Below are 19,472 nucleotides of genomic sequence, written 5' to 3'. Positions count from 1 at the left end.
TAGTTTATTCGATTTATATTCCGCCCTCCCCACACCAGCAGGCTCAAGGTGGATTGCAATTTACATACAATTTAAAATTACATTCAACAATTCATACAATTTAAGACTATAAAACATTTAAAATTTCAAAGTCAAAATACATATACATATATACAGCGGCACAATAAAATACAATATACATATACACAGCATCACCACCCTTTAGTCATCCCCAGAGCATCGTAATAGGGAATATTCAATAGACCAAGGGTGTTACTAGTAAGGAGGGTACGCCCTATACTGAACCGGGCAGGGGGCTCCCCCTAGCATTGGCCATACGCCTGGTGGAACAGCTCTATCTTGCAGGCCCAGCAGAAAGACAACAGATCCTGCCGGGACCTGGTTAATATGAGAAGCACTGACATCTAATCTAACAGTTTACCAGGTGTTCTCCGCAAATTTGTCTAATCTCCTTTTAAAGTCATCTCAGCTGGTTGCACATCACGTCATGTGGCAGTGAGTTCCATCGACTGAATTCTGCATAGTATGGTTCTTCCTATCTGTCCATAAATTTCCATTTATTTCATGGAGCGACCCTCAGTTCTAGTTTTAGGCAAGAAAGAGAACAAAAATGCTCCTGGTCACGTAGGTTATGTCTGCCAGAAGCCCCACCAGGAGTGGGAAATGACCCAGATCAGCCCCCACATCCGAGACTGAAGGGCTCACTTTTTCCTACAGAGAAGACAGGATGTGGTGTTCTCTGCAGACAAAGAGAAAGGGCTCCCCCAGCCCAACCCAGAGTATGTTTCATAGTCAAAAGTACAATTTGATTCACTGCTGGAATCCTTTTTTCTGCAGCTTATTTGTCTGAAGAATCAGATCGTGACAGGAAGGCAGCCAGGCCTGCGTCCCTCTCCCCCTGTGCCCAAAGGAGGACTCTGCTTTGCTTTGCTACACTGAGGAGGGAATATCAAAAGGCATGATGGATGGGTGTGAGGAGAGCACACCACGACCGCGTTGTTTTTTACCCATGCGTGTTGCAGAGTTGTGTGATTTATCAGAAGACGGGGAAAGCACATTGAAAGAAAACAAAAGTGAATGAAAGGAAGAGGAGTCATTCCCAGAGTTACTAGAAAGGGTTGCAAGAGGCCCAGTCCTCTTGCCCCAAAGGAAGTGGGCAAATGCTCCACTGCCAGGAGAACAGAGATATCTACTTTGGCTGGGGCAAAGCACTTGGTGCGCCAGCATCGAGAAGATGATGTCAGCCTCTGGACCTTTGGGGATGGCAAACTTCTGGGATGGGAGAAGCCTGGTTGTGCGGATGCTGCTGCTGCTGCTGCGCTGTGCCGTGTCCGGGAAGCTGAGTGGTAAGTTGAGCAGGGTGCGATCAGGCAACTGAAAGCAGGTATAGCAATGGCCAGGAAGCAAGCATCCAGCCAAACCAGTTTGAAACCCCTTCCTCTTCTGCAGGCCTGAGGGACTAGGGGTAGGGGCTGAGAATCCGTAGGTCGTAAATGGACCGTGTCTGTCAAGTACTGCTCATACAGCTATTGCCTTAAGCAGGAATTAAAACGGGAAGAACCTTACTCCCATGTCATTTCTCTGGCGTTTAATTATTGCCCCTATATATTTTGCCGCAGAAAGAGTAACAGAATCGTTTGTATCTGATAATAACCAAGTCACCTGAGAAAACTTTGTTCATCAAATGTATGGAGTGGGAAGGAAGGGAATTTATGCTTGTGGTGAGGCTTCTGCAGGGGTCAGTTACAGTTAACGTTACAAGTCCCGAGAGAGGAGCCATGCCTGAGTGCTGGACCATGTGCACATGGGCGCCTTCCAGTGGTTTCCAGACCTTCTCCTGTTGGTGTTCACATGTAGGAAAGCACCTTTCAAGGAGCTTACAGTTGGCTTGTGAAAATACTGAATGGCCATGGCAGGTCCTTGACTGCTGCTTGCATTCCCACCAGCTAGCATTGAACTTTTGAGCAGGGCTTTGTGTGCATCGCCAGAGAAAGGCCTCTCTCTCTCTCTCTCTCTCTCTCTTTCTCTGCTCGTGGAGAGCCACTGCTGGGCAGAGAAGGGCAATAGTGGTCTCAGCTCCATGCCAGGCAGTTTCATGTGCTCATAGATACCCACATGCCCAAGGGTACAAGAGAGAAGAGACAAAATAGGAAGCAACAGAATCCCTTGACCTCACACACAGTGATTACCAGTTTTGATCATTTTTTAAAAAATCTGTATTGCGGGATTTGAGGCATTTTGTCATCTGCTTTTGTGATTTTAATAAGAAGATCTGATACAAAGAGTTTCCAATATTGTTTTGCACTACTTTTGAAAAGCTATTTTTGCAGTTGCTCAGCTGGGCAGCCATGCTGGTTTGGAGATCTTCAACCACACACATGTATAACAAATAGGTCAGGGGAACAGCTTCTGTTTGTTTCGGGAGACACTGCAAATATGCAGGAGCAAAAGAGCTCATACGTTCCTCCCAGGATATCTCCGTCACCCCAAATTACCACCACACACTGCAGCCAGGAGCAGCCTGGCCTTGGGCTGACCCAGGAGTTCCCAGCAGGCTCCTGCCAGGATAGCTGTGGGCTGCCCAGAGCTAGCTGACTCGAGTGGCCCATGTGCAGAGGGACCTGGTTCAGTCCACTTGCACTTGGCGAGACGGTGGTCCTGGCCAGCACCACAAGGGGCTTTTCCGCATGACTGAGTTACTGCAGTGAAGAATCCAAAGTTCTTTGGGTTTTCTGCGGTGTTCCACGGGCCTCTTGGGCTTGGCTCACTCACTGGCTGTTTTTGAGACCCAACCCATCCCTGGTCTCTCTGACCCCACCTGCCTTGCCATTCTCCCTTCTTGGCCTTCTGTGTCTCAAGCTGCTCCCAAAGTTCTAGGGTTGCCATCTTTTAGGTGGGGCTGGGAAGTGGGGCCTGGACTCTTCAGTTTTCCTGCAGGGGAGGCACAGGGTTGAACCCACCCCAGGACTGCCATCACCCCCCTGGCCTCATGCAGGCGGAGCCAGGGGCACTGCTGCTTCCTCCCTCGCTTCTCACACGCTGACCTGGGCACTGCCTCAGCTGCTGCCTCACACGGGGCTCAGGCAGGCCACGTTGGCCCAGCGGTCACATGGTTGGCCCTAGGGTTGCCAACCTCCAGGTGGGGCCTGGAGATCTCCTGGAATTACAATTGGTCTCCCGGCGACAGCAGTCAGTTCCCCTGAAGAAAAGGGCTACTTTGAAGGGTGGACCTCACTGAGGTCCCCTCCTTAAACCCCACCCTCTCCAGCCTGCATTCCCCCCACCAATCTCCAGTAATTCCCCAACCTGGAGAGGGCAGCTTTACCTCTATGCCTCATATGTACTTGCTAAGTGGCTACAAAGACAAACAGGACTGATTGAACTTGACAGCCTGAGCAGATTCATGAAGCTATTTGGCAGCTTGAGAGGTCTTGATTAGAGATGGGCACAAACCGAAATACAAACCAAAATTAAGCACGAACCAGTCCGGTTCGTGGTTCACGAACCACGGTTCATCAGATCCCATTTCTGATGAACTGCCACAAACTTTTAGGCTGGTTCATTTGGTTCGTTTTTTGGTTCGTCACTGCAGACAGCCTGGTGCCAATCAATCAGTTTCCTAGGCAACAGGGGATGGACTTCCTGCAGACCTTCTGCTAACCACGAAGTGAACATCTGCTGGCCTGGAAGTGACCTTCTGCTGACCCGGAAGTGACGATTTTCTGACCTGGATGTGATGTTTTCACGAACCGAACGGACTGGTTCATGAACCGGGGCAGGTTCGTGAAAGTTCATGGTTCGTGAAATCTGACGAACCACGAACCACACGGTTCAGGTTTTTTTCAGTTCGTACCCATCTCTAGTCTTGATCCCTGCCAAGAAATCCTGGAGGCGCTTGATTTTTGCTGCACGCCTGAAGTTTATGCCTCTGCATGGAAATATCTCAGAATTATGACAGATCTCCAAGCAATGGGGATCAGTTCCTCTGGAGAAAATGGCCACTCGCTTCAGAAGGTGGACTCTGTGGCATCACATCTCCGTAGAGCTCCGTCTCCTTCCCAAACTCCATCCTCTCCAGGAACTACCCCCAAATCTCCAGGAATTTCTCATCCTAGAGCTGGCAACCCTAATCTAAACTATTTTGTGGATTGCCTTGACGACCCATTTAGCTGCAATAGAAGGATGGGATTTAAGCACAAGGAGCTCTTTCTCATACCCCCTCCAGCATATGCACTAGTGGCTGTGTTGTGTGCTTTCTGCTGGACATTTTCCTACTAGGAAGTGGGAGGCATAAAGCAGCCTGGGCCCTTGGGCCTCTCTCCAGCACTCACACATAATTTGCTATTCACAGTGGTGGTGAAATGACCATTCAGCTCATCCCAGAGGGAACCAGAGCAGAATTCACAGCTGGGAGGGCAGGGATTCAGGCCCACTTTGCCAGTTCTCAGAGAATAGCCAAAAACTGCCTTTCCAGGGAGGACAGATGCCAGAAAAAAATGAGATGATGACACTCGGGGCTTTTTTTCAGCTGGAATTGCGGTGGAGCGGAGTTCCGGAACCTCTTGAAAATGGTCACATGGCTGGTGGCCCCGCCCCCTGATCTCCAGACAGAGGGGAGTTGAGATTGCCCTCCGCACCACCGGCGCGGAGGGCAATCTGAACTCCCCTCTGTCTGGAGATCAGGAGGCGGGGCCACCAGCCATGTGACCATTTTCTCCGAGGGCAACCCACTGAGTTCCACCACCTCTTTTCCCAGAAAAAAAGCCCTGATGACTTTATTTATTTATTTATTTATTTTATTCCATTTATACCCCGCCCTCCCCACAGATGGGCTCAGGGGGGCTGAAAAATGAATAAATGAGGCATCCCAGCTCTTAGCTAGAAGAAGTTAAAGGAATGAGCAGATTTTCCCATTAACTTCAATATACTTTGCTTCTCTCTTATTTCCCAACGTAAGTTTTTAGATTTAGGAGGAGGGCATTCGTAATGTGCTTTGCTCACTTGTTAATGCATGTGTTCTATTTGTTTGTTTACTGTGGATTATAATTACAAGTGAAAGTGATTACATTTGTATTTTGTATTAAACTGGTGCCATCAAGTCTCTGCTTTGCATTCACCCGCAAAAAAAGCCCAAATTGGCCCATGCTGAACAAAAGCCACGGAGAAGGCAGGCAACAACCTTTCCTGATTGTTCTGCCCTAATGGTTGAGCCAGATTCAGAACTCGGCCCGCACTCTGTGGCACGACCACAGAAATGCATGCAAAATTTCACTTAACATATTTTAAAAGCACTTCCAGAGACCAGCAAGTATAGATTTCCACCTGCTCCTGCTTCTGGCAGCAGAGACAAGTTCTTATTTCTGTCTGAGGTAGAAGAATATGGAACGTGAATGGAGGTCTAGAAATGACGCCCTGTTCACTTGGCTACCTCTGAGGTTTCGTTGAGTTTGGTAAATTCCCCACCCAGTCAAAGGATTATGCCCGTTGCTTTCCCACCCCTGCAGTTTCCAGCAGCAACGTCTCTTGTCTGTGCTTTGCAGGACTGGCTGCTGGTGAATCCCAAGCTTTGCTTTGCTATAAAGAATCCTGCAGAGCCCGGACTGTCACCTGCCGGTGGAAGCCTGAGAATGCCTCCAAAGCCAACTATACCCTCAAACTCAGGTAAGTGTGAAAAAACCACCCAGGCAGTGATGTCTCTTACATGGCAGACTCTTGCCACTCTCTGGGTGTCTCTCTCTCTCTATGGCCTGCAGCCACTTTTAAGTAGCCTGGTCATGGCAGCCTAGCACAGGCAGGAGTTCAGCAGGTGAGGCTTTTCCTGGAATAGAGAGAAACAAAATGAGGGGGAATGTCACCATCTGGATTTCTGCCTGCTGCTGACTGCTTTTGAAAGTACAATCATGAGGAACAGAAGCTGGGCCCCTGTTTGCAAGTGTTTTCTGAAAGGGAGGACATACTTCTGGGTTTCAAACAACATTTGGAGCTTGGAGTACCTGATGCTTAGTTTTTCGCAGGGCTTTTTTTCAGCAGGAACGCGGGGGAACGGAGTCCCAGAACCTCTTGAAAATGGTCACATGGCTGGTGGCCCCGCCCCCTGATCTCCAGACAGAGGGGAGTCGAGATGGCCCTCCGCGCTGCTCAGCGCTCAGTGGCGCAGAGGGCCATCTAAACTCCCCTCTGTATGGAGATCAGGGGGCGGGGCCACCAGCCATGTGACCCACTGAGTTCCACCACCTCTTTTCCTAGAAAAAAAAGCCCTGGTTTTTCGGCTCTTTTCTTTTTGCTGGCTCTGATTTTGTCCTGCATATTTTGGATTTTTAAAATTATTTCATATTTTAAATTTTTGTTATTTAAATTTGGAGGGGTAACTGTCGTTACATTGCTTGGGTAAAAAATTCTTCCAAAAGCAGCATATGCATTTAGTTAATAAAAGAAATGACAAGGAGACCAGATAGATTAGGCCCAGCTAGTCCAGAATCCTGTTGCCAACCATGGCCAGCCAGATGTTCTCAGGGTACCTCCTCGAGTAATGGAGAGCCAGTGCAGGGCTGTGGTTCATGTCAGTGGATTCTGGTCTACTCACTGTGGCTTCTTCTCAGGAAAGTGTTCTTAGGATGTCAAAGGTACCATCAAAGACCTTAGGCCAGTTCTCACAACTTTCACAGGGTTGCTCTGAGGATTAGAGTGGGGGGATGGTGCATGTTGTTCTGAGCTCCTTGAAAGAAGGACAAGATAAAAAACAGATCAATAAATAGTAGCCTTCTCCTACTGTTTTCCTCCCATCCAGAATCACAGGTATATTGCCTCTGATCATGGAGGCTTCATTTCACTATGATGGCTACTGTAGACCTGTACTGCCTGAATCCACCTAGCCCATTTGAGCACATCTGAGACATTGTTAATTCTCTATTGTGTGAAGAAATCATGTTGTCTGCTACAGCACCATGAGCCCAGGTTCGAGTATTATAAAAGCTGGAGAAGCTGTCAGAATGCAGCCCTTTCTTCCTTGCTTGCAGGTACCAAGATGAAACGATGAATGAGTCGTTTCAGGCTGGAGAAAGCACCTCCTTTTCCTTTGATCAGAACAAAGTCTCAGCTCTGAACAATGTCACCATCTGGGTGGAGAACTATGCTGATGGCTTGATATTCATTTCTGAGAAACGGATGCTGCAAATCAGCGAAGCTGGTGAGTAGGAAGTTTTGTGGCTGCTGCAGTGCAGAGGAACTCTGGGCCTCACCCTCCCCTCTGTTTCCTGCCCATGTGCATTTTGTGAGACCAGCAGAATGTGCAGATAATGTTGACCTCTGACTGGAAAAGCAGGGTCCTGTTCAACAGTTCGGAGGCAGAATGCCTGGACTACTGAAAACCTGCCCATTGGCGTGGATTCTCTGCTGCCAACAAGAATGAATATAGCCTGTGCCCTGGGAGACGTGTTCTGTATTGATTTCCTACCTGGGGTGTCTTTCACAGGGGGACAGGCTTGTGTGAATTCCCATTGCTGCTGTAGTTGCTGATACAGCTCAACAGTAAGGGGTTTCCTCATGGCAAGTTTTCCTGTCCTTTTCCTGCCTCAGCCCCCCCCCACACACACACACAGTGGGCCCCCTATGCCAAAAGGATGGTGTTTTGTTTTAAGTTGGCAATTGATGTAGCATTTTCACATAACAATAAAGAGTCCAGTACACCTTTAAGACTAACCAACTTTATTGTAGCACAAGCTTTCAAGAGCCACAGCTCTCTTTGTCAGATGCAACTTTATTGTAGCATAAGCTTTCAAGAGCCACAGCTCTCTTCATCAGATGCATTGTTAGTCTTTAAGGTGCTACTGGACTCTTTACTATTTTGTGACTACAGGCTAACATGGCTAACTCCTCTAGATCTATCACATAACAATCTGTCTCTCACATTGTCTAAATTCTCAGCTTTCATATTTTTTTAAAAAAGAGGATTTCTGTTGCCCCTTTTGTGCACATTTTCACAATGAAAGGGCCAAGAGAGGTTTTGTTGTTAAATTGAAAGCTGGGAATTCAGACAACTATCAAGATTGTTATAATGTCACTATAACGACAGGTCAAAAGCCAATCTTTCAAAGACCTGAAATATCATCTGGGGGTGGGGGTGGGGATTAGGGCAGGGAAAATGGAAGTGATGTGGGCAATTTTCCTGTCCATGTGGATGCCACCCCAGCTTTGCCACAATTTCCCCCAAAAAGTCACAGCAAAGCAGATTGGGAAAAGATAGCAGGGAAAATGGGGAAAATGCAGGAGGGGCAGAGAAGCAAGACAATGTTGGGGAGCAACATGTGGGGGGGGGGGCGGAATCACTTCCCAACAAGTAAATTGTTTGTCTGACGCAGAGCTTTTGGCCATCAGAAAGTGGGGAAAGAGGGATTCAGAATGAGCCTGGGAGACTGAGGAGGAGAAGGCAGGACTTGCAACATGCCGGCAATGGCAGAGAAGAACTGGGCGGGAGGATGGAATCTAAGGATGGACTCAGAGCCAAGCTACAAGTGACACCTGACACAGGTTGAACACTTGTCAGCTTCCCTCAAGTTTTGATGGGAAAAGTAGGCATCCTGGTCTTGCGGCTGTAATGGAGAGCCAAGCTGTAAAACCAGGACGCCTACATTTCCCATCAAAACTTGAGGGAAGCTGACAAGTGTCCAACCTGTGTAAGGTGTCACTTGTAGCTTGGCTCTCAGCAGAGCCTGAATCCCCCTCCAGCTGAATCAGCTTCCCTCAGCCTAAGAGTAAAAACCTTTTCTGGCCAATGGGAAAGGAGAGAGGCCACTGGCTTCCATCTTCACCAAGTTCTGTTTGAGACAAGAAATACTAGTCCCAGGGCTTATTTCAGCTGGAATGCGGTGGAATGGAGTTCCGGAACCTCTTGAAAATGGTCACATGGCTGGTGGCCCCTGTGGCGGAACAGGCGCTGGCTCACAGTCCGGGCAACCAAGCCGCCGTCAATGGCCTGCCAGCCCTGCTATCCGCCTCCCACCATCCCTGGTGGGCGTGGCACACACTCTCCATCGCTACCACCACTCACTGATTTGTACACCGCCTGACTAAGGGGCAGTGAGACCCCTCTGGCTGAATTTCCTTACTGGGAAATGAATTGCCCAATCTTTGGTTGGGCCCTGGAGAATTGGCAACCCACCAAGTTCTGGCCTGATCAGTTTCTCCTGGGCTCCCTCCCTCCTTGTAACGTGCCAAGTTGGGGGGGGGGGGGCGGTTACGTAGTCAGAGCACCACAAGGTCCTTTATATTCCAAAAAAGTGTAATTTAATAACTATATACAGAGCACTATATACAAAGCAGGTAAAGGCACAACTCATAGGGGTAGACCCCCCCCCCCCGTTCAGAACTCATAGGGCAGAAAATCAAACTGAAGATAACCGCCGTCTGCTTTCCCTACCACACTGTTCCCTACTCTGCCTTAAGGGGCTGGTGGTCTGAGGGAAAGTTCACCTTTTATTTCCTTTCTGCTGCCTCCCAGGCCCTCCACATTTAGGGCCTAGGCACCCGGGTGTCACCCAGCAGCAGGAGCCTCTCCTTCTTCAACCAAGAAGGCAACTCTCCTTTTCCTCAGGATTGGCTGCGTATTTCTCTATTCAGGCTGCTTCACCCCTTATTTTTCCCGCACTTTCTTGGCCCTGGGGCAGCTGGGAGTTGTAGTCCAGGAAGAAGGGCGTCCCACACCAAGACTCCTGCACGCCCCTCCCTGGCCCTACAGCCCATCAAACCTCATGGGGAACATTCCCTTTTTCTTAAGACAGATCAACTGCAACCAGCACTCATCTCCCCCTTGGTAGCCATTTCGTTACAGCCCCACCCCCTGATCTCCAGACAGAGGGGAGTTGAGATTGCCCTCCGCGCCGCTCTGCGGCGCGTAGGGCAATCTCAACTCCCCTCTGCCTGGAGATCAGGGGGCGGAGCCACCAGCCATGTGACTGTTTTCTCTGAGGGCAACCCACTGAGTTCCCCCACATCTTTTCCCAGAAAAAAAGCCTTGACTAGTCCTATTGTCAGAAATCTGGAGGTTTCCTGCATCTCAGGGGGAGAAAATCCAGGGCTCTTTCCACACGTCTTACCTGCCTGCGGAACATCGCGTGAAAGACACAGAAGACACTGTCTTCTCACATGAAATCGCTCCAGGAAGACGCTGTTATCTGGGAGTTTTGCACGAAATCGCACAAAACTCATGGATAACAGGGTCTTCCTGGCGCAATTTCACACGAGAAGACGGTGTCTTCTGGGTCTTTCATGCGATGTTCCGCAGGCAGGTAAGACGTGTGGAAAGAGCCCAGGTGTGGAAGCAGCCAAAGGGTTACCAGATTCAGGTTGGGAAATTCCTGGAGATTTGGGGGGAGGGGGACCTGTGGAGGGTGGAGTTAAGGGAGGGGAGCAACCTCTGCTGAGTAGAAGGCCATAGAGTCTACTCTTCAGAGCAGCCATTTTCTCCAGTGGCATTCTCTCTCTTGTGTGCAAATTTGTTGTAATACCTAGAGATCTCCAGGCCCACCTGCAGGTTGGCAACCCTCCAGAGAAACTCCAAGCTGGTTTGTTTTCTAGAGGTCAACTGGCCTTGCAAATGATAAAAATGCAGCTTGCAGGGTCTTTAGAAACCTTTTGAAAGGGAGCAAAGCAAGCAGGGCGTCTTGGCCTACCGAAGAGCTTCCTTTGGTCCAAAGAGGTGCTTGTGCCCAGAGCACAGCTCCCTCTGCCCAGCAGCTTAGTCCCTGATTTCTCATTTTAGTGAAGTTCAATGCACCAGCCAGCAAGAACATTATCATGTCCAAAGTGAATGGGATTCTGACCCTGAAGTGGCCCGAGCCAAATGACTGTCCCCCCATAAAGACGGAGGCTAGGACGTGGCACAGCAAGGATGCAAAATGGACCTCGGTGAGTTGCCAGTTGAGACCAGAAGCCATGCAGGAGCTGGGCCATGCCAGAGGCTTTGCTGGAGGTAATGAGAGTGGAAAGCATTCTCAAGCGCTGACGTGTTTCAGCATTTCCAGTTAGTGACTCGAGCCAAAGGGTAATAAAAGAGCGTGGCCACTGGCCGGCCAGCCAGCCTCCTTGGTTCACTTTTGGTTTCCCTCTGAAATAAGTGACTGCATAAACCGCAGGTAGAGCGTGGGTCCCCATGGATCCATTCTAGAGCTATGGAGCTTCTCTGTGGCATGCAGAGCAGTTCCCTGCAAAGAGCCTCTTGTGTCAAGGGAAGCCTCCCTGATCCGGAGGACAGACGGGATATACAGGATTCCTGCCACAGAGTTTCTGTGTGTGGACTTTCATCAGTCAGAAATCCCCCTGATGGGGTCACTCCCAGGTTCTGTATCTGCAAAGATTCAAAGCCTTGTGGCCCTCGCAGAGGCTGTTGTTTCAGCTACCGTTAGGCAAGTGCCACATCACCTTCCAGACCACGTCTTCTTCCCAATCCCCCAGCCCCACATTTCACTGGGAGATGTAATGAGATCAAGGAGTAATTGAAAGGAAGGAGAAAGTGGCTGGGGACAACAGCAGGAAATTTTTACGAATGCCAACCATTGATATGTACCTTCTGCAGGTTGTTCACACCTGATTGCTCTGGGTGTTGGGGCTAGTGTGTCTCTTTGCATGCAGACGGGAATCTAGTTGAGTCTTGGGTGTCATTTCTGGAGGGCACTAGCCTTCTTCCAATGAATGTCTTGTTTCACAATCATCATGGAGCTGAGGCCTAATTCCTGATTCCTTGCCATGACAGCTAAAGAGAACCTGTATATTCAGAGGCAAAGTACCTCTGTAAACCAGTTACTTGGGTAAGAGAACATGGGAAGCTTGCATCACCTTTTCTGCCTGCTTGTGACCTTCCCAGAGATATGCCACTCACTGGACAAGATGGCCTTTTGGTCTGAACCAGCAGAGCAATTCTCCTGCAGCCGCAACAAGCCAAGAGAGAGAACCTTTATGTCACCACACCAATATCCTGTGTAACTCTCTGCCAGGTTGCAGCTATCAGACGTAGCAGCAAGTTTCAAGGAGGGTGGTTTCTAGCTAAGGAAGCTCTTAGCAGCCATGTGTAGCGGTACAGGGACTGTTTGACAGCTAATTGAAATTAGACCCAGACAAGAGGGAAGCAATGCTGGTTGGAAAAGCAAAGATCTTAAAGGGCATTGTGCTTCCGATCTCTGATGGGGTTCAGTTGACCTTGGCTGACTTAGAGTCAAGCTACAAGTGACGCCTTACACAGGTTGGACACTTGTCAGCTTCCCTCAAGTTTTGATGGGAAATGTAGGCGTCCTGGTTTTACAGCTTGGCTCTCCATTACAGCTGCAAAACCAGGATGCCTACATTTCCCATCAAAACTTGAGGGAAGCTGACGTGTCCAACCTGTGTCAGGCGTCACTTGTACCTTGGCTCTTAGTTAAGCGCCTAGAGGTTATACTAGACCCAGCACTGCTTCTAGAGAATCAAGTAAATGCAGCTGCAAAAAAGGCCTTCTAGCCTGGATGCAGGGCTGGCGCCAGAGTTTCCGGCGCCTGAGGCATGGGGGGGGGGCAGCTTCAGGACTGCTCCTGCCCCTTTGCACACGTGCAGCACATGCACACGCACCTGGACTGTGGGGCAGCGGGCGGCTGGGTGGGAGGGCTGAGAGGCTGCCGGCCCAGCTAGGCATGGCGGGTGGCTGCGGAGGCATGTGTGCATCCTCCCAGCCCTCCTGCTCTGTTGCTCCACACACCACACTAGATGTCTGCCGTGCCTGGCCCGTGACTGCTGCTCCCAGCTGGGGGGGGGGGTGTTGGTGGCGGCAGCAGCGCAGGAGAGTTGGGAGGCTGCAGTAGCTGCGGGCCAGGCATGGCAGGTGGCCGGGGTGCCGCGCGGACAGTTTCCCATCCCTCCCGGTCGGCCGCCCACATGCTGCTGCTGCCAGCTCCACGGTGCACCCCCCCCGCCCCCAGCACCCTCTCCAGCCCCTCAGCACTGGAGGCAATCACCAGGGTTGCCTTAAGGGAGGCACCAGCCCTGCCTGGATGGGCCTCTACCTTGACATGGCCAATCTGGCCAGCTGGATTCATAGCACAGTAATTTGAGATTAGACTACTGTAATTCGTTCTACATAGGTCTCCCCTCAAAATCAACGTGGAGACTCGATCTGGTGCAAAACACTGCAGCTCATTTACTTTCAGGAGCTAGATGGAGCATGCACATCACTCCCATTCTGCAGTCCCTCCGTTGGCTATCCATCCATTACCAGGCTCAGATTATAATGCTGTCTCATAAGAAATAGCTCAAAGAGATACCTCAGTAAGGGACAAAGACTGTAGACTAGGCTATTGGGTACTGTCTGCTGACCTAGATACACTCCTACTGGGTTGTTTGATGTTGCTAAAAATGTCATGTTAATTTACTTATGCTTTAATTCAGAAAGGTTTCATCCATATGTTTAACTTTCTGCTAGTTTTCGTGGCTATGATACCTTATTGTATCTGTTTTTGTTCAATATCCCAGTGGTTGATCATATTGTATTTTTGCTGTGAATGTCTTAGCTATTGATTGTATTGTATTCACTTGCAGCATGTAATCTGCCTTGGATTTCAGTGAGAAAGGCGGTCTATAAATTAAACAACAATAATAATAATAGGACCAACCACATGGCATAGAACAGGGCATGAGTTTTTGAGTTCACCAGAACTCTTCATTAGGATGGAAGTTACAAAACAAAGTTTGAAAAGAGAAGGGAAAATTCCTCAAGACGTGCTGGTTGACTCCTGGGCCCGGCCACACGGCTCCCCAACAGCCATGTAGGTTCCCTCCTTCGCAGAATGGAGGGTAGGTTTTGCAAGGTCTGTTTCCTGCAAAGAGGTACAGGCTAAGAAACGTGATAAAAATCCTGTTTATTTCTAATCTAAAAGTTGAAGTCTGCATTGCTCGAGAGCCCAGAAGCAAGCAGACTGGTGGGCTGTGCCAAATCTCACTGCAGCTCCAAGCCCTCCTCCTGCCTTGAGCAAGGCTTGCTTCTCGAGGACTGATCCTGTCCATGCTGACTGAAAGGCAAGGTCCTTGGATAACAGTAGCACCTACTTGAAACTAAATACGCCTGCGCTGGCAGTCTTGGTTAGCTTGGGCCACCCCCCTTTCCCTTTGTCAATGCGCCTGCCTGTCCAGGTCTGCCCAAATCAAGCCTTTTCACTGGTCTTACAAAGTTCCCCAGGGATTCCGGTGTCTCTGGGCTTCTGAGCAAGGGCTGCCCCCTGGCAGAGCAATAACCAGCCCTCTCAAGGTTTTGAGTGATGCCCACTTTGCTTTCAGGGAAGCTGTGATTCTGAGAAGGAAGCAGGTGGCGGCAGTGCCACGCAACTCGTAGGTAGGTTAGTTTCCTGAGACCCTTGGAAAGGCAATGGCTAACTTTGAGAAGTGTAACTCTTTTATGGCACTTATTTCTGTGGTTGTCACCTCTGGGTTGGAACATTCCTGGAGATTTGGGGGTGGAACTGGGGGAGGGGAGGGGCCTCAGCAGGGTACAATATCATAGAGTCCCCCCCTGCAAAGCAGACATTTCCTCCCAGAGAACTGATCCCTGTTGGCTGGAGATCAATTGTAATTCTGGAAGATCTCCAGCCACCTGCCCCAGAAGTTGGCAAGCCTACTTATTACCATATGACTTGCAAGAGGCAGCTGGCTTAAAGGGCTTTGCAACAGGATTAAAGGAATACACCGAGGCTTAATTGCTGTTACTGCCCTGGGAGCTGAATAGAACTTCCATGTCTGGTAGCAGTCTACCTCTAAACAGAGGAGTAGCCATGGGCTTCCCAGTGGCATGTGGGACTTAATGGCTCTTTGGCCAAGAGGGCTCCTCTTACGTTCGGTTTCTGGGCTCTTGAGAAGATTTCATTGCTGTAGTGAACTCAGCTCTGCTTGGCTTTAACCAGTCCTGTGTCACGTGGACAAAAACATGGCTCAGGAGGTGCAGATTCGGTACCGAACATCCCATTGGAGCAGCCACTGGAGTGACTGGAGCGAGTCCATCATGGTTCCTGCGGGTGAGTGGATTTTGTGTGTGTTTCTGCTGCTGCTGCTGCTGCTGCTGCTGGGACTGGACTGGATAAAGCAAAAAGGGAAACTTCAGTGCAAGAGGGGAAACGTTTTTGGGACAAACAGGTGCCTTTTGCTCTTTCCAGAAATCCATGAAAGTCCCTACGTGACCTACACCGTGGGGCAGCTGGGTCGCGATGGCCTGAGGAACCTGACTCTGGAGTGGGAGGTAACGTGATGGCTGCTTGCACGCCTCTGGCTCTGTGGGCTCCAAGCGGCCCATGCGGATTGCTTCCATTGTAGCCGCAACAGGTAGACTGCTTCAACGCACATCGGGCTGCCCTTCGGGTAGCACCCAGTGCAGGAGCTCTTCTGGGGCAGAGAGGTCAGATGCATGTGGCTCTAGTCCAGCAGCCCCAGCAAGCCAGCTGTTCTGGAGCCCCATTCAATATGCCCATGACAGCCCTTTGTGGCTTGTAAGCCTTGGGGCAGCGATCCTCACTCTGCAACTTATGGGGGACCATAGGCACAACTACCATCAACCAAAAGAGCTGCACAACTGCTGGGTGCCACCTCACCAAGCACACACACACATATAACTACTCATATCACACCTACCACTGTATACTTTTTGTTTTCATTCTCAGGCTCCTTCTGAGCATGTGGGGGTGGGGGTTGTATCCCCACCATTGCTCCCTTATTGTTTCTGGCACAGGGTTTGCAGCTATGGCCAAGGAGGTTCTGCCTCACATCAGGGAAAGACTGAGAGCGGAACCACAAGTGACAAAAGGCACAGGTTGGACACTTGTCAGCTTTCCTCAAGTTTTGATGGGAAATGTAGGCATCCTGGTCTCGCAGCTTCGCTCTCTGACTGCTGTCCAATGGACTTCAACTGTCACTTGTCCAACATTCCGCCAAGCTGCCTACATTTCCCATCAAAACTTGAGGGAAGCTGGCAAGTGCCCAACCTGTGCCGTTTGTCACTTGTGGTTCCGCTCTGAGAAGGTAGCAAAAGGAGGACTGGGTGCCCAGAGGAGAGTGAGCTGGCTGTGGAGAAGGGGAAGTAAAGGCACCCCACCTCCCTGCTGTGGCCAGCTTGCTCTTTCCCTGTGAGTTTGCTGCTGTGATTGTTAACAGAGCGAACAGTAAGCAGAGAAACGTGGGTTGTAGGAGCTTGCGTTGTGAATGTGTGCGCGCGAGAGAAACAAACTTACACTCAGAGCCTTGGTTAAGCTTTAGAAAAGAAATGAGTGCTTGATTGTGTAGGAAAGAGGAGCGAGAGATCCCTGCCTTGCTACCTAGTCTAAGGATGCCAATGGATAGCGGGACAGGAGGTCCTGCATCCATGGTGCAAGATGGAAAGCTGGAGAGAGTGGTCAAATCCACATTACTCATTCTAAGTCGCATGTTCCCCGCATTCCCCACGCAATCCCGAGTGCCGGTCACATTACCTCATTAAACAGACGCATTTCATTCGCATTTCTCCCGAATATGTGGTCACAGGTTTTCAACGGGAGTTTCACGGTGGCCGTGAACGGGCCAATGCACAATTTATGCGGTTTTTTTAAAAACCACCCCGCTTCCTGTCTCTCCGGCCGTTCCGAGAGTTCCTATTGGCTGATCCAACTTGCAAGTGCTCCGTAGTCTGCAAAAGACTGTTTTTGACTTCATAGCATTGGATTTATTGATTATGCTGTTTCTGAATCAAATCTGGTAGTTTGAAAAATCATTTTGGGGTGAATCCACCCTCAGAACAGACTTGCAAAACTTCCTTTTTAACTGTTTTTTATTTTTTTTATTTTATATTACTGTAATATCGAAATTATGAAATATCGAAATAATGACACTCCAAGAAAGTGAAACTTCAGTAAAATTCAGGCACTGAACTGTCCTGCATAGGAAATGCCCACGAAAGCTTCCCATATGCTTCCAAATTTCCAAAAAAGAAACGGGAGAGAGCCATCAGTGCTGTCAGTGGGGGAAAGAGAGGCATCATTATCTTCAATGATGTTTCTTTATAAGGCAAGATCGAAATAACGGAAAAGTGCGCTCAAAAAAATTTAAAAAAAATGGGCGGGGAAAAAAAGGTCCCGCCCAAAAAAGCGGTTTTCGAGTGGCCGTGTGACCGGAGGGACGCGCGAGAAAGACGGATTGGAAGCAGGAATGTGAACGAAGAGGAAAAAATCGCGGATTGGAGGCAAACGGAAGATATCCGATAAACATGCGGGTAATGGGTGAATGTGGATTCAACCAGTGACAAAGTGAGGCAGCTGTGGTATCACAAAGAGGAAGTCCCTGAGAATAGCATTCTACGCTTCAAAGGATAGTGCCAGGGCAGTAAAGATAAAAGCGTGAACTGATCCCCCTGACCTCTCTATCTTTCCAACTCTTTGGTTTCCCCTCTGAAACCTGAGTAAGGGACAGTGCTAGTGCTAGTGCTAGTGCTAGTGCTAGTGCTAGTGCTAGGACTCCTCTTCTGACAGTGGTGATGGTGGTTTATGCCCCGCCTTCCTCCCCAATGGAGACCCAAAGCAGTTTACATCCATCTCCTCCATTTTGGTCTCATAATAACCCTGTGAGGCAGGACAGTCTGAGAGTGCATGATAGGCCCATGGTCACCCTTGCAAGGATCCATGGCAGAGTGGGGCTTTGAACCTGGGTCTCCCAGATCCCAGTATGACAAAGGGAGCTTTGTCTTGCAAAAGCTCACACCCTGGAAATCTTACAGGTCTGTTAAGGTGCCACTGGACCTGACTCTTCCTCTTCTGCTGCAAACTAACACAGCTACCCGCCTGAAACCAGTTCCTAGTTGGACCCTCTCACCAGTACACCGTGCTGATTTTACTCCCTCTTCTCTGCAGCCAGCTTGCTCTCCTCCCATCAGCTGCCTGGGTGCTGGGATGAGAATGCAGAGGCTGTGGAGAAGGGTGGGGGGTTGTTGGAGAGGACAGGCCCTTTAATTCCATTCCTAGCATGAAGCCCGCTCCTCAGAGAGGCTCACAACTGACCTGTCCGCCTGTCCCTCCTGTGGTGGCTCTTTCAAGGTTGGAACCACCTGCCCACCACCAGCCTCTCCAGGGAAGGGCTCTTCCTATGTGGGGTGGGCACCACATTGGAGAACAGTGCTTGGAAAAGTCACAGGAGGATCCTAAGCCTCCAAGTGAGTATCGCTGCCTGAAGCGCCACCCTGCTCCCAAGGCATTTTGCTGCCCCATATAAGGAACACTCCCCCCTCCTGATCAGTGGCTCCAGTTGTTGATGCCTCTTTTAGAGTCCCTAATTCTGCTGCATTCTGCTTTGGAAACATAAGAAGCAGATGTAGAGCAACTGGATTCTTGGGGCCTCTCTTGCACAAGGTTGCCTCCTCCAGCTGGCCGCGGCTTTTGTGATTGGCAGGCCCAGGAAGATCTGCTGCTAATGGCCGTCCTTCTAATTGGGTGTGCCAAGGACTGGGCAAGCTTGGAGATTTCTGCATGCTGGAAACCTCTACCGCTATCATTCCCCTTCTTAATCCATCTTCCTACCATTTTTTAATGGTATAAGTATTTGGTCTCTGGTTACCAACTTCTAGGTGGGGCCTGGAGATCTCTCAGAATTACAGCTGATCGCCAGCCTACAGAGATCAATTCCCCTGGAGAAAATGGCTGCTTTGGAGGATGGACTCCATAGCATTATACACCACTAAGCTCCCTCCCTTCCAGAAACTCCATCGTCCTTAGACTCCACCCTTCATCTTCAGGAATTTCCTAACCCAGAATTGGCAACTCTAGTATGACTCTTGTTAGTACATCACCAGAGAGCTCAGACAGAAATTATATTTACATGTAAAGTGCATCGTCAGGTGCATCTGACAAAGAGAGCTGTGGTTCTCGAAAGCTAAGTTGGTTAGTCTTAAAGGGGACACTGGGCTCTTTACTATCTAGTGACAATAAGGTTTCACTTAGCAGGATCCCTGCAACAACCATCCCCGCCACCATTGCGGGGGGCTTTTTGGTTTTTTAAATCAGCAATTTAATATAATTATAATGTTATAACAATCTGTGTATCAGGTTCTTTGAATCCCTAGCTTTCATTTTTTTAAAGTATGTCCCTAGCCTCTTTTTGTTGTAGACTTATAAAGGGAAAGGAACCTCTTTAGAACACAAGGGGCTAAAGACTTTGTTACACAGATTGTTATAACGTTATAATGAGACAGCAATATTAAATTGCTGATTTAGCAAAGTAGAAAAGCTCTGGTAGTGAGGGGCCATTGCCAAAGGACAGGGAAAGGGAAGTCTGCCATGTGGCAGCCCCATCCCCATTGATCTGTACTGATAGCCACAAGAGCAACAGGGAAACCACACAAGTCAGTCCCCATATGGAAAATACCTAAGCCACTAGTTTTTTTGGCTAAAGATATACCTTTCCCCTTATACCTTCACAACAAAAAGAGCAAGAGAGTTACTTTGCTAAAAATG

At 49.3% G+C, this 19,472-nt stretch overlaps 1 protein-coding gene and 1 long non-coding RNA gene across 2 annotated transcripts in view; one reads left to right on the top strand and one right to left on the bottom strand.

The window, feature by feature from the left end:
- The first annotated feature begins 582 nt into the window (after positions 1–582).
- Positions 583–19,472, top strand: part of IL12RB1 (interleukin 12 receptor subunit beta 1) — a 32,068-nt gene continuing 13,178 nt past the window's right edge. The window contains exons 1-7 of the mRNA XM_054981608.1: positions 583–1,346; positions 5,541–5,661; positions 7,017–7,186; positions 10,757–10,902; positions 14,293–14,347; positions 14,913–15,023; positions 15,162–15,244. Of these exons, the coding sequence (XP_054837583.1) occupies positions 1,235–1,346; positions 5,541–5,661; positions 7,017–7,186; positions 10,757–10,902; positions 14,293–14,347; positions 14,913–15,023; positions 15,162–15,244 (798 nt within the window). The 5' untranslated portion in view covers positions 583–1,234. The remainder of the gene's footprint in view (positions 1,347–5,540; positions 5,662–7,016; positions 7,187–10,756; positions 10,903–14,292; positions 14,348–14,912; positions 15,024–15,161; positions 15,245–19,472) is intronic.
- Positions 5,216–19,472, bottom strand: part of LOC129331199 (uncharacterized) — a 66,636-nt gene continuing 52,379 nt past the window's right edge. The window contains exons 2-3 of the long non-coding RNA XR_008597104.1: positions 6,584–6,715; positions 5,216–5,818 (exon numbers count right to left, since the gene is read on the bottom strand). This is a non-coding gene — a long non-coding RNA (uncharacterized LOC129331199). The remainder of the gene's footprint in view (positions 5,819–6,583; positions 6,716–19,472) is intronic.

This window comes from Eublepharis macularius, chromosome 5 (assembly GCF_028583425.1).
Source record: "Eublepharis macularius isolate TG4126 chromosome 5, MPM_Emac_v1.0, whole genome shotgun sequence".
NCBI lineage: Eukaryota > Metazoa > Chordata > Lepidosauria > Squamata > Eublepharidae > Eublepharis > Eublepharis macularius.
The sequence above is the reverse complement of the archived record's forward strand: the minus strand, read 5'-3'. Positions and strand labels throughout refer to the sequence as shown.